We start from the raw sequence: 15,315 nt of genomic DNA on the forward strand, positions 1-15,315 counted from the left end.
ATAAAAAACTATTGAAACAAAAAGAAAATCACATTATCCAGATAGTACCAATATAGTATCAACACACTGTCATATTACATAGTACATACCATACTTACATAATATATCAACAATAACTAATAGCTGAATATAGATAGTTGCAAGAATAGGGCTTCCAGCACACTGCTTGTGAACCCTGGACCCTGGTGAGCATACATCCCAGGGCCCATTGCTCAATGCTGCTTGGTGTGGGACAGAGAGGGTGAGCTAACAGCAATCCACATCAATCACATGTATAAAACATGAAAATACTTTGAGTGAGAAACTCTCAAAGGATCCATTTACTCATAGAAAAAAAAAAAAAATCCCATTAAGCCATACCAATGGAAAATACATGGTGAAAAATTCTAGATCTAAACACTTTGTAAAAGGGACAAGCAAGTGGTTGCCATTATTATAAATTCTTTTTCTAAAAAAAAAGGACTTCAGTCAAGCATATATATTTTATTACCACTTTGCTAATAACTGTGTAAGCAATTCTTGTATTAGACCTATTTGGTGCAAAACATGCAAATGTAGCAAGATGCGTAACCAAGACACTATTCCCAAATAGTTTATTGTCAATTCCCTGATGAATGCACAAACAACACGTATGTAATCTCTACATTTTTCCATCAGTGCAGTTATTTTTTTTCTTTGCTATTTTTGTGGGCTTATCTGGTATGCGAGAACAGGTGTAAACAGGCATGTAGTCCTAATTACATAAATTACACAATGAAATAAGTCCTCTGGAAAGATTTTTCTCTCTAGAAAAGCATCAAATAATTCTCCCATCGCAAAAGGAATATATAACAATGTAAGCAATATATGGTAACCAATACAATATCCCATAAATAGTCTAATAAACCAAAATAATAAACGTCCTAAATATTATTGCCAAATATCCACGTCCTTAGATATTATCATGAATCACTACAGGTAAAAACATGGGTGATTATCACTCACTATGTTGCAGCATAAAGATATGATGCTTTTTCCGACATGCTCTTTCAGTTGATTATATGATCTTCCAGATTGTAATTGAGAACACTGTGCAATAGCTGCATAAGTTATTAGATGCATGTCACAATGTAAATTTGTGCTTGCATTTCTTGACTTACCACCTGTGGATAAACATCAATTTGTACTGAAATTTAGATGATACTATGGATGATTTATGTATTTTTCCCCTTAGGCAAAAAAGCAAGCTGTTGAGAAAGGCAAGAAAGAGACTGAAGACACGCTGAGTGAGGCTGACAACATCATGACAGAAGTCAATAACTTGGCACAAAGCATCAACGAAGCTGAAAATGTAAGTGAACCTTGGTGTATCTAGTGAAAATATAGGAAACCTGTCATTAGAGGAACATCAAGGTTACCATTGCTGATCATTTCTGCTATAAATTCAGCTGCTTGGCTGAAATGCTGGTCCTCTTGCTTCAATGAAAAAAGTAATAAAACAATAACTCACAGCCCCGCAGCTTTACTGTAAAATTATCTCCGCGCTTCAGGAAGCACCAGCTGAACGCTGGCAGAAGATCTATACCAAGAACGCTGCCACTTAAACAAATAACAAGAATATTTGGATATCCCTAAATGAGAAGTGCACACAGCGCGTGACCACACAGCACTAAAAGTCCCTCAGAGTAAAGTCCCACAGTCTTTTTCAAAATGCAGTATAATTAAAAAAAATCGATCCCAACGTCCACCAGATAGCCGATGAATCGTGTAGTTTATGTGGCACAAGTATAGTATATAGATGTACACTCCACTAGATCACCGATATTTCGTGCAGTCTGGCAGGATCACCTCTATTCCACCACCAAGTGCAGGGGGTAATATAAGAAATGGCCACTCACCAGATCCCCATGCTCATCTATTTTCATAAATGAGCACACATCGCATATAGATGGATAAACACACACGCTGTCACAGGGCATGTAAACACCAAGAGGGGCTGGTTCGTTGTCCAGGTCACTCTAGAAACTCCACTTTTCCTCCCATGCATGTGGAAATAAAAAATACCTCCACTAGTGCAATATGTCTAGTATAGACTTTATTAGAATAAAACATCAATAATTGCACTCACTTTTGGTAGAATACAGTTAAGCATATCGTCAAAAACGGCAATGAGGTGAACAACCACCGCTACTGGAACATGGCTCCACGCCAGATCAGGTAGTTCCGGAAGTCCTCCCCCGCCACACTCGTCAATTGGGTACGTCATCTGGCCACGCCCCAATGCGTTTCCTCATTTCCTGACTTCAACTGGGGGTGCGGCCAGAACAACGCACACCACCCATTTATGCTCCGCTCAGCGGCGTCACACCCAATCACATATCCCGCAGGTCAACCGGAAGGACATCTAGCCACATCGCAGTGGAAGATAAACATTCCAATGGTAACCCTTAAGCCCTCCCACCTTCAATACCTCCCACCTTCAATACCTTAAGATGTTTACCTGGAAAAGTGTGCAGATAAGGATTTCTGGTAGCCCTTATATTTCCCCCATGACATGCTTACTTTAACGAAAAGGTCAATTTACTTACCCCTGAAATACTTTTCAAGTATTTTACACATACAGTATACAACCTTTCAGATAAGATCTGTTCTACATTGTGCAAAAATAATGTTTGAAAGAAAAGGCTGTAAGTCATCAAAGGGGATGCAAAAATATTACAACTTATACATACCATAACCATGGAAGGATGAGGTATGCTAAGACATGATGATTTCTTTTTAAATGTTCCCATATACTGCATCCTATACCTCAAAATGGGCCAGCTAAGCAGCATTCATGTACTATTACCTTTCATACAAATCTTTAAAGTTCAACTCTCCACTTGGTGGAAAGACTCTTTTACTATTCTGTTTGCTTCATGCTAGTTGAATGTGAATCACAGCCAACTTTTTTTCTACGCTATGATGAATTATAACAATACTTTTTAACACTACTACTAGTTAATTTGAGAAGTGTAAGGCAATTCTGTGGACATATTTTGTAAAATCATAAGAGAGCTGCAAAACATATGTGAATATTTTCTTTGTTTAAAGCAATCCTTTAAACACTTTGATGCTTTTGCTGTTATAAAGCGTTGTTTAAAGGTATGTTACAGAAATAGAATCAATGTTTAGGCCTCATTTTTGGTGCCTTTAGGCCTAAGCACCCACAGTCACACAAATGTCATGCCGGGAGCATTGGCTGTGTCCATGCAGCCATTGCATTCCCCTTTACAGCTATTGGACTGCAAATCCTGCACATCCCTATGCTTGTAAACACAGCTCTTCACATGGCATGGGTTACAATGCCTCATGTGAATGAGGCCTTAAAAGTTAGCATTATTTACTATATGTCCTTGCTTATTTTAGCTTATAGGTAAACTCTGGCTCAGACAACCCTTTTCTTTTAAACAGTGTGACACTTTTTTTTCCTTTTTATTATTTTTCAATTCAGTGTATACAAACAAATACAAAAGTATTTCACATATTCCCACATATTTCCCCCTATATCCTGCTACCCATATACCCTCCTGCTCCCATTCTATTTTTTTCCCACTCTATACCTTTAATAATGTCCCTTCTTCACATCTCCATTTACGTTTACCAAACCCCTCAGTCTACAATCTTCAAACACCCTCCTGATCCACCTATATTTCTGTATATGTATTTATTTATTTATTTATTTATTTATTTTTCAATTTGCCCATTTTCTCCATTTATTTTAAAAACAATCTGCTTGTTCCCCCTCTCTACTGCCCAGATACTCCATATATATATATATATATATATATATATATTTGATTCTGCTACACCAATCCCTGAGAGTAGGGCTTTCTACATCTAACCATTTATTTGGTATTGCCCCTTTTGCTGCGTTTAACAGATTTGAAACTATTCTGTATTGTTTTGGGGGTTTATCTGTTTTATGGAATAGGCATACCCATGGGTCATCTGTGATGCTCATTCCTGTAATTTTTCTAGTAAGCTGTTGTACTTTTAACCAATATTCATGCATCTTAGGGCAGTCCCACTAAATATGCAACATTGTGCCCTGCACCCCACAACCCTTCCAACACAGTTTAGATTTCTCTGGCTGATATTTATGTGCTTTTACCAGCGTATTATACCATCTTGTCAGGCATTTGTAGTTCATCTCAATGGAAACTATGTGACACTAGTCATTTGATGTTTGTATGACACTAAGGTTAGGCATTCTGCAACCGCTCTTTTACCTAGGGCTACTTTTCCATTCATTGCACTGACAATGTAATGCAGGTATCAGAACCAGGAGTGGGTCAGGTATGCCTTTCAAAATCCCGATAGGATCCTGGGAGCCAAAAGGAACAGAGTGGCTCTATGTCAGATGTGCGGCAGTGCTCTGCTGTTTCTTTAATGTTAACTTTGCAAGGGAAGTTGCACCTTGCAAGGAAATTATCCCCAGAGCTTAGTAAAAGTAGCATTTCACTTTGCAAAGAATACTCAATCAAATGCAGAGAAAATTAAAACAAATATATTTTGATTATACATGTATGGCTTATATAAGTCAGCAGAGCTTCATCCTATTCACTCCAACACAATAATGTTTATGCGATGATTATATTACTTTACTACAAACATTATATCAATATAATGCTACTGTATATATTTTGAATAATATTACATATTTCATCCTGTTTTTTTATACTCAAAAAATAAAGAACAATTAAATACAAAAGAAACTGCCTAATATTTTGTATTTATATAAGAGTCTATCTACAGCCTTCACACACATTCTCCTTAAGCTGCTAGTCTATCTACAGTAGACACTTTGCTTCTGTAATATATTGTTTGTTTTCCAGGACCTCAATGATGTCAACAATGAGCTTCCGTTACTGTCTGAAAAATTAGATGAAAAAATATCCAATCTTACTGAAGAAATTCAAAGGAGGGACCTCCCTGAGCTTGTATACCAGGCAGAAGTGCATGCATCTCAGCTAAATGACTCATCCTCAAAACTGGATGGGTATGTATTATAGCCAATAGAAAAATGAGATTACATACACATTCCATTAGGCTAAAAAGCTAAAATATGAAGAAAAAAGTGAATATGTTAAATCTGTAAATAGAGAGTATAACTTGTATTTTTTTAGGCTGTATATGTATAGTTGTACAGTATGTAGGGAGTACATGTAATGTTTATTTCATAAAAGTAGTGTCAGAAGAGCCTACTTTGTTGTTCATTACTCTTCAAAAGCATCAGACACTACAAGTTTGTTTAATTTTGAAGAAGTATATGTAAGATTCATTATACAGAGCATATACAGTGGGTACGGAAAGTATTCAGACCCCCTTAAATTTTTCACTCTTTGTTATATTGCAGCAATTTGCTAAAATCATTTAAGTTCATTCTTCTTCCTCATGAATGTACACATAGCACCCCATACTGACAGAAAAACACAGAATTGTTGAAATTGTTGCAGATTTATTAAAAAAGAAAAACTGAAATATCACATGGTCCTAAGTATTCAGACCCTTTGCTGTGACACTCATATATTTAACTCAGGTGCTTTCCATTTCTTCTAATCATCCTTGAGATGGTTCTACACCTTCATTTGAGTCCAGCTGTGTTTGATTATACTGATTGGACTTGATTAGGAAAGCCACACACCTGTCTATATAAGACCTTCCAGATCACAATGCATGTCAGAGCAAATGAGAATCATGAGGTCAAAGGAACTGCCTGAAGAGCTCAGAGACAGAATTGTGGCAAGGCACAGATCTGGCCAAGGTTACAAAAAGATTTCTGCTGCACTTAAGGTTCCTAAGAGCACAGTGGCCTCCATAATCCTCAAATGGAAGACGTTTGGGACGACCAGAACCCTTCCTAGAGCTGGCCGTCCGGCCAAACTGAGCTATCGGGGGAGAAGAGCCTTGGTGAGAGAGGTAAAGAAGAACCCAAAGATCACTGTGGCTGAGCTCCAGAGATGCAGTTAGGAGATGGGAGGAAGTTGTAGAAAGTCAACCATCACTGCAGCCCTCCACCAGTCGGGGCTTTATGGCAGAGTGGCCCGATGGAAGCCTCTCCTCAGTGTAAGACACATGAAAGCCCGCATGGAGTTTGCTAAAAAACACCCGAAGGACTCCAAGATGGTGAGAAATAAGATTCTCTGGTCTGATGAGACCAAAATAGAACTTTTTGGCCTTAATTCTAAGCGGTATGTGTGGAGAAAACCAGGCACTGCTCATCACCTGTCCAATACAGTCCCAACAGTGAAGCATGGTGGTGGCAGCATCATGCTGTGGGGGTGTTTTCCAGCTGCAGGGACAGGACGACTGGTTGCAATCGAGGGAAAGATGAATGCGGCCAAGTACAGGGATATCCTGGACAAAAACCTTCTCCAGAGTGCTCTGGACCTCAGACTGGGCCGAAGGTTTACCTTCCAACAAGACAATGACCCTAAGCACACAGCCAAAATAACGAAGGAGTGGCTTCACAACAACTCCGTGACTGTTCTTGAATGGCCCAGCCAGAGCCCTGACTTAAACCCAATTGAGCATCTCTGGAGAGACCTAAAAATGGCTGTCCACCAACGTTTACCATCCAACCTGACAGAACTGGAGAGGATCTGCAAGGAGGAATGGCAGAGGATCCCCAAATCCAGGTGTGAAAGACTTGTTGCATCTTTCCCAAAAAGACTCCTGGCTGTATTAGATCAAAAGGGGGCTTCTACTAAATACTGAGCAAAGGGTCTGAATACTTAGGACCATGTGATATTTCAGTTTTTCTTTTTTAATAAATCTGCAACAATGTCAACAATTCTGTTTTTTTCTTTCAGTATGGGGTGCTATGTGTACATTCATGAGGAAGAAGAATGAACTTAAATGATTTTAGCAAATGGCTGCAATATAACAAAGAGTGAAAAATTTAAGGGGGTCTGAATACTTTCCGTACCCACTGTATAAGCAGTGTCAGAAAAGCCTACCATGATGTCAGCGACTCCTCAAAAGGACCAGAGGTCATTACTTATTTATTTTGAAAAAAACATATACCCAGGCTGTGATGCTAAATTATGGAGAAGATGTAATTATGTATTTTTATTATGTCATTAATACCCATAATTGCTAAAATAAGGTCCAATGTTAAAAAAATATATATACAAAATAAAGTATCCAGTACTGATTGCAATATGTAACCTCATTGTCTTTCACATATTGTCTTTTAATATGTTATACTTACCTCTGGCTCTGGGCAGTGTTATTGCACAGAGCAGCCCCAAGCCTGCTCTTTACGGGTCCCCCACTGGTACTGTCCGCTCCTCTTGTAATGCACTGCTTGCTAGGAGGCAGACATGCAGGATTGATCCTGAGGCAGGCTGTGTGAACCCACTGACAAACACGCCTTGGTTTGGCCCCACCCACCAATTTATCCTTTCAGCATTTGATTGCCTCAGTACCTGTGAGAATAGGGAGAGAAGAGATTCACCTGGGAACAGCACTGGATCGACTGAGGACTCAGGTAAGTATTTAGGGAGATAGGGGAGCACAGCAACTTGTAAAACTTTTTTACCATAATGCAGGGAATGCGTTAAGATCAAAAAACATTTTAGCTTTGAAACCATTTAAAAAGATAACTAAACCCGAGGGCAAAAATATAATGCTGAATGTTTCAGCTGATCAGTCCTTATATGTGGTGGCTGCATTTGTTTTCTTTTTACAGTTTAAGAACATTTTTTGCAATTACAGAAAATACTAGCTGATCCTACAAGAAATGCAGTGTCCTTGTAACTTCCTACAAGGTGCCCTGAAAGTAAAAACAATCTTTAGCTTCCTTTTGTAAACTACTAATCCTCCTGCCTTCCATACAAAAAGAGGAGGAGAAAAAGACATGTCTTATGTCCATCCTGGGGGACAACCAGTGTTCCCTCTATAGATACGGTGGAGTAGCAAGCATAGCTACCCATAGGCATGAATCTTGTGATAATCTCAGGATTAACAGGCACATTTAAAGAAAAAAAGCCTGAAAACAGAAAACAAATACAGTCATGACCAGACTTGTATAAAGTACTCAAAATTTCTACTTGAGTAAAAGTACAAGTGCTCGATCAAAAAGTGACTTGAGTAGAAGTGGAAGTGCTCGCAGAAAAAGTTACTTAAGTAGAAGTACTAAAGTATTCAACATTTTTTTTATTTAAGTATTGCAAGTAGTTTTTTCAAAAAAATTGCTACTTAAGTACTAAAAGTAAAAAGTACCAGTAGTTTTGAAAAAAAAATTCTACTCAAGTACTGAAAGTAGAAGTACAAGTACTGTGTTATGTAGTTATTAAAGAAAGAAGTCAAAAGTTTAAACATCATATTGTTTTTTTATTATTTCAAATGATTTATTCAAATGATTAACCTAAAGGACAATCACAATTCCTTAGGCTGTAACTTTTTGTAAACAAAAAACAGATAAAGTATGTTCCTCCCTTCCCCTTTTAAAGCCAGGGGTGGTCTCCTTCCTGAGCTTCCTCACTCTCACAGCCAGGCAGATCACTTGAAGTTGAAGGGCCAGGGGTGGAAGGTGGTGTTTTTTTGGTTCGTCCATCTTTTCAGCTGATCAAAAGGCAGAACAGGAGCATGCGCAGTCTTCTTAATCGCGGTTTGATTTGATTTGCTCAATTGATGATGATGTGCCAGGCCAGCTTCATCAAACCTACAACGCTTAAAGTGAAAAATGCATCAAAAACTACTAACAAAGTGGCTGTGCTAAAAATGCTAATAAAGTGCCTGCAATTATATATATATATACATATTCTTCTTGTATTCAAAATCATCGCCCACAGTATCAAAAATAAAGTGACATGTCTGTGCTAAATGCAGTGCAAATTATTCCCACAATGTAAATTTAATTCATATAAAATATATATGACAATACCACAATAAAATAAGTTGTGATTGTGACTAAGTTAGGTGCAAGTTTAAGTGTGTAAAATAACTTTATAACGAAAAGTCCATAACTGAATTCCAGTGTGCAATCTAAGAAATGCTTGTCACTTGCTGTCAGATGCTTCCATCTTTCTTCTGTGATCTGCTCGAGTAAAATGGTGGACTGGATAGCCTCTCTCTCTGCCTCTCACCTTAGTAGCACTGGCACTGCACTGGTTCAAAAAGCTGTCTATATTATTTTCATTATAAGAACTTGTCAGAACATGCTTCCACCTCCTGTCCTTCACACTAGTAGTGCTCATTTGCTTTGCTCAAGTCAAGTGCCACTGCCAGTGGCCACTGCAGTGCGGGCACAGCCGCACAGGCAGAGGCAGGCCGCAGGAAGCACAGGCACCACCACAACACAACACTTATGGTCCATGGACCATGGATGGTCGAATAATCATCATAGCCGTCAGTCTCACTCTTCTTGGTTCAAAAAAGCCACCCATGACCCGTGTGTATATAATATATTAATATTTTATATTGATTATTTGATTCTCAAATGGCACATTTGCCATGGCAAGGATTAGGCCCTCTCCACGGTCCACCTCACTCACCTCATAGAGAAGAAGATGAGATAACAAAGAAAATGCTCTGAGTCCTGCTCCGCGTCCCGCCGCCCGTGTCACAACTCCTCTCAGTAAGGGCCCTAAGGGGTGGAGTCTGAGTGACACACAACACGTTTAGAGGCGGAGACCTCGAGCGGGAAGACGGCAGCACGGCTCCTCCAGTGCGGTCTTAACTTGATGATCATGACAGTGATTCCGCGGGCCGCGGTGCGAGCGAGGCTGTGGGATTGATTGAATTGAGTTGTGCTGCCTACTGCTACACGCTACCTACTACTACTACTAAATTGTGAGTCAGTATATTTTATTTCATTTTTATATATAAAAGCGGTATTGTTGAGCACTACTAACCACTAGATCTCCTGGCTGTCACTTTGTCACATGTTGGGGAATCACATCGGCTCGGCTCCAGAAGTGGCCGGTGTCTCCGTCATCCTGCCAGGGCCGCCAAGAAGTTCATCACCTAAGTTATTAATATCTTATGAGCAGAGTACCTATAAGATTGAGAATTGAAATAATTAAATATATATATGGCTTTTTGAACCAGTGCAGTCAGTGCCAGTGCCACAGTGCCACCCAGACGCTATCCACCAGTGCCACCACCATTAAGTGTGTTGGTTGGTCACTCGAGCATCTGACAAGAGAAGTCACACTTTAGATTTGCACACTGGAATTCATTTATGGACTTTTCGTTATAGATAGGTTTACACACTTCAACTTGTTGCACGCACCTGACCTAACTTATTTCATAACTTATTTTATTGTGATTTATTGTCATATTTTATATGAATGGAATTTACTGTTCCATTGTGGGAATAATTATTTTCACTGCATTTAGGCTTTAGCACATTCATGTCACTTTATTTTTGATACTGTGTGGAGTGTGGGCAGGGCACTGGGGGCAACGATGATATTATATCGATTGCACAGGCACTTTATTCGCACAGCCAAGTTGTGTTTGTTAGTAGTTTCTTGATGCACTTTAAGCGCTGTAGCACCATTTGTTTGTTTGTTTCATATTTTCTTTTTATTGGAAAGATTTGGTATAGCAGCTTTTATTATACACAGCCTTTATTTTCGTATGAGCTGATTTACAAATGACATTATACACATTTTTTTGAGCTTTATGCAACCTGCCATCTACTGTTCTGGCAGTGGTAATTTTTTTAAAAGTAACGAGTAACTATGCAGCACAAAAAAAAAATACTTGAGTAGAAGTATCGAAATCATCGAAAAAATGTAGTGAAGTAAAAGTAGAAGTAGGAGAAAAAAATTCTACTCCAAGAAAGTACAGATACCGCATTTCGGTACTTAAGTACAGTACTTAAGTAGTTCTACTTCGTTACTATACATCTCTGGTCATGACATCTAAGAACTGGAGGACTGGTACACTATGATATATTAAATTGCTTTAAGGTATAGGTACGCTTCTGTTGCAGAAGGGCAGTCCAAGAAGGGTTACAAGGAAAGTACATAAAATAAGCATTTAGCCCAATGTACTGCAATGTTGTACTTGGATTTTCTAGAATACTAGATTATGTACCCTTCTGTTAAGATTACCTTTATTACACAGGATATTTCCTATTTCACTGATCCTAACCTAAATTAGTGACATCGTGACAATGTGTAAATAGGCTTATAGGAGATGGGAGTATTTCTACTTATGATGGAAAAAAACATGTAGCCAGTTACTATTAAGGTGATTGTAAACCTATTTTTTTTTTAATAACAAACAAGTCATACTTACCTGCCTGTGCAAATTTTTTTGCACAGAGCAGCCCCAATCTTCCTCATCTGGGTTCCCCCGCCTGTGCTCCTGGCTCCTCCCCACGTCTGAGTGTCCCCCATAGCAAGCCGCTTGCTATGGGGACACTCATGTGGGCTTGATCACAAGCCACGCTGTGTGTGTCAAGGCCTGCCCTGCCCCACCCCTCCCCCTTTGCTCACTGGCTGTGGTTGACAGCAGCAGTAGCTATTGGCTTCTACTGCTGTCATTATGTCCAGTGAGGAGAGAGAGAGGAGAGAGACACTGGATCAAGATCAGGCTCAGGTAAGTATAAGGGGCGCTGGTGGAAAGCTGCACATAGAAAGTTTTTACCTTAAGGTACAGAAAAAAGAAACTTCTACCTTTACAACCACTTTAAGTAAAAGTTGCCTCTTTGTCTCTGCCACCTTTAGTCCTTATAGTATATTTAAATATATATGATATTTCGGTGGTTGTTTCATTACAGCATAAAAAAATAGAACTTTTTTTTTTTTTAAAGTACAGTATATTAAACAAAACAGAAAGCATTCAACATTCATTTAAGTTGCTTTGTTTTATTGCTCTTTGCTTCTAAAAACAAAGACATCAAAATCCTGTGCTTTTCTCAGTACGCTTTGACATCAGGTATGCAGTATATGGCTCATCAAAAGAAAAATAAGTTTCTGTAAACACAAAGTATTGTTTGTGTGCTATCCTTGTAAGAAAATGAATAAAAACCAAAAACAAATTGCTCATGCTTATAATTTCTGATTCATAGCTAGTGTCCAGGTGAATTTGCATCATTCTCTCTCTCTGAATCTTTGATATGTATTTTTAAATGTGCCGCATAAAACGGTGGCATGTAATCAAGTATGTAAATTATGATACCTTAAACCAATGCACTTTTATAAAGATTGCCTGCCTGTTGCTCTTCAATTAAAGCTACTTTTCCATTTTTCCAAGCAATCATAGACTTTATATGAATGCATCTTTCCAGTTCCAGAGACAGGCTTGGCTTTCTTCTATTATAACATTAAAACATTTCCCTTTTCAAGCTGAAACACAGCACAGCAATGCCACCTACCTTTCCAGAATATGTTTGTTACTTAATCATTAGCACTTAGTGGACAGTTAAAATATTTATTTTGGCTACATTTTGAAGATATATGAAATATTTTAGGGAAGCTGGATCACAGGTAATAAAACGTAGTATAACAAAGACTTGCTTAAAGCGGAACTAAGGTAGAAAACTGACACATGCTGTAAAAAGATGGAAGATCTTCAAATCATGTATATGTGATTTACATATGTAAGACTTACTTAACACCTCAGTATGAAGAACAGGTTTTGATTTATTAAAGGGATAATGATGACTACAAAGAAAATGTTCACTGAACCTAGTGTTTAAGGCAGTACATTGTAAACTTTGGCAAACTTTTTTCTTTCCTGGCACTTGATTGTGTATTCAACAAACATACTGTGAACAGCCTCTACTCCTTTAATAATATAATCCAAGATGTGATGTGATTTGCTGTAGCCCATAGCAATTATTATATAAAATGTTTTCCTACATGTTTCAGCATATTTTTCGTTTGCACAGTTTTTTATCACATAGTCTGCAGGGTTATTTAAAGTCCATCTCTGGGCAAACACAACAACCACCCTTCCACCATATTGTGAAAAATGATGGAAAGGCGGACACCTATTTCAGGAATTCAGTTGATAAACAGCACTTTATAAATCACCCTCGACTGGCTAGTACACCATTAATGTCTGAGAACCAAGCAATCATTGGATGACTTAGTTCACAGACAGAGTAAATAGCTGATCCCAGTGGCTCTGCACCATATGATCACTATGATGAATAATAGTGATCATATTTGCGATCTTACATTGGAGAGCTCACCCCTTCCTCTTACAACATGACAAGGAGGAACTAATGAATGAATGATTATTCATTAGTTCCAGAACACAGCAACAGTAGATTAAGGGTTGAGGGCTTTGATTGGGGGATCATTTTTTAACCCTTTCACCTTTCCCTCCTTCCCTGTTGGATCTTTTATCCTGTCTCTAGTTATGTGTATTAACCAATCACCTTCTTTATCCTGTAAATTTGAACATTAAGCCCTTCGTCTCCATCTTCTCACTATATTTTACCTGTATATTAACCCCTTTAACCTCTTCAACACCCCTTTTTGTATGATGATGCTGAATCTAGTAAATCATTATCATTATCCGTGTTTTGCACCACCTAAATACCAGCATGATTCTTTTTTAGAAAATTGGAACACCTTAGGGTGTTTACTTTCCAGAATGGAGTTATTTGGGGATTGTTTGTACTGTCCTTGCATTTTTTTTTTTTGCTATGTTTTAAAACAGAAAGTAAAGGAAACAATGTTTATAAAAATTTGGGGTATATTTTTTCATTATATATAAAAAAAAATAATAATAAAGTTGTTAGTAAACACAACAAAAGTTCCATCTGTCGGAAAAAAATTATTAAAAAAAATCCCTTGGGTACTCTATTGCATGATGGAGTACTTGTTAGTCAAACTATCACAGCATTGAAAACTAAAAATCGGGCTGATAATAAATAGGCTTATACTCAAGTGACTTAGCCTTCCTGTAATCACTCCACCAACCCCCCTACTACCAATTTATCACTGTGTTCTTTGAAATAACATTTTAAAACACCTTTTTTAATCAAGTCTGCTATCAAGTGTTCCCTGAAGAATGTGAAGAATATGCCGATGGACAGCGAATTGAAGTAAACTAGGTAATGTTTCAGTACTCAGATAAAATATACCCACTATAAGTCTCCATAGGAGCTGTAAACAAAAATGCACCCTCCCTAGTAAATAGATCATAAGTAACGTAGAAAAAAAAAGTGTGTAAATACAAAATAACTCAGTGCTCTTTCAAATTGTCCGCTTCAGTCATGTGTGCCAATATATTCTTACCAAATATAAATCAATTTCAATCACATATCATCAATCCTGTCCTCCTCTGATCCTAAAAGCTGTCCAGCATTCCATAATAGCATATTTGTGAAAATGTGCTCACATATACTCATGGTTAAAAGTACATTCAAATCCACATGAATAAAATTCCTAATGCGAAAATGCTCTTGCCTGAGCAATTGCCCAAAAATCTTGGGGCTAGATGTCACACATGAAAACCTCCTATTTCCTTTCCAAAAATCTCTCCAGGTCATGTACTTCCTCCAATAAACATAGGGCACACATAGAAAATATAGAGAGCATACAGAGATACAAAGAAACCAAGTTCTGAAATGGCAGAACAGGTACTTCTGGTTCCAGGGATCTAACATCTCCTACTGATGTGTTTCATTCTATGACATTTTCCATAGATCTCCTTTTACTAGAAAATTAATTTATCCCTAAACAATTATACATTTTCTGAAAGAAAATAAAAGAATACACCAGTGACAGTTGCAATTTTTGTATGTTGCATGATATTTTTCATAAGTATTTATCAAATGCACATTTTTAGGTAATTATGCACTAAAATGAATTTTAGTGCACACAAATGCATTATAATACCCAGTTTTTTGCTATAATATAATATATAAGATGGGATTGTGTCAAGGTTCCCTTTATAGAGATATCAGGGGTCTATTAAACCCCCAATGTCTTCCCTACCCTCCACTGCAGCTATTCAAGTACAGATCATGTTTTTTTTTTTTGCAGTTTCCCCTGATATAGTAGTTGGGGAATAACAGCTCTAAATCTGGAGGTAACAAAATCCTAGTTGCTTCAGGGTTCATTAGATGCAAAGGAGATCAGGGAACTCCTCGAAGGAAGAGGAGAACCCATGAACTCCCATGGACAGCACCAGCAGGAGGTGCTGGTCATTCAATGTACTGAAAAAATAATGGACAAACATATATATATATATATATATATATATATATATATATATATACACTGGCGCGAGAAATATGGGACCAACAGCTACCACACTGAAAAGCAAATAAAACATATCAATATCAGTCATAAATATATGAGAGATATTCCATGT

The 15,315-nt window shown here is 37.8% G+C and overlaps 1 protein-coding gene across 4 annotated transcripts in view; it reads left to right on the forward strand.

The window, feature by feature from the left end:
- The window catches only part of LAMA2 (laminin subunit alpha 2), a 1,405,743-nt gene that overhangs the window by 1,143,538 nt on the left and 246,890 nt on the right, over window positions 1–15,315 (forward strand). For all 4 annotated transcript variants that reach the window (XM_082249565.1, XM_082249566.1, XM_082249567.1 and 1 more), the window contains 2 exons: window positions 1,214–1,330; window positions 4,857–5,020. In XM_082249565.1, the coding sequence (XP_082105691.1) occupies window positions 1,214–1,330; window positions 4,857–5,020 (281 nt within the window). The remainder of the gene's footprint in view (window positions 1–1,213; window positions 1,331–4,856; window positions 5,021–15,315) is intronic.

The sequence above is a fragment of the Pelophylax lessonae genome (assembly GCF_965119305.1).
Source record: "Pelophylax lessonae genome assembly, chromosome: 3".
Lineage (NCBI taxonomy): Eukaryota > Metazoa > Chordata > Amphibia > Anura > Ranidae > Pelophylax > Pelophylax lessonae.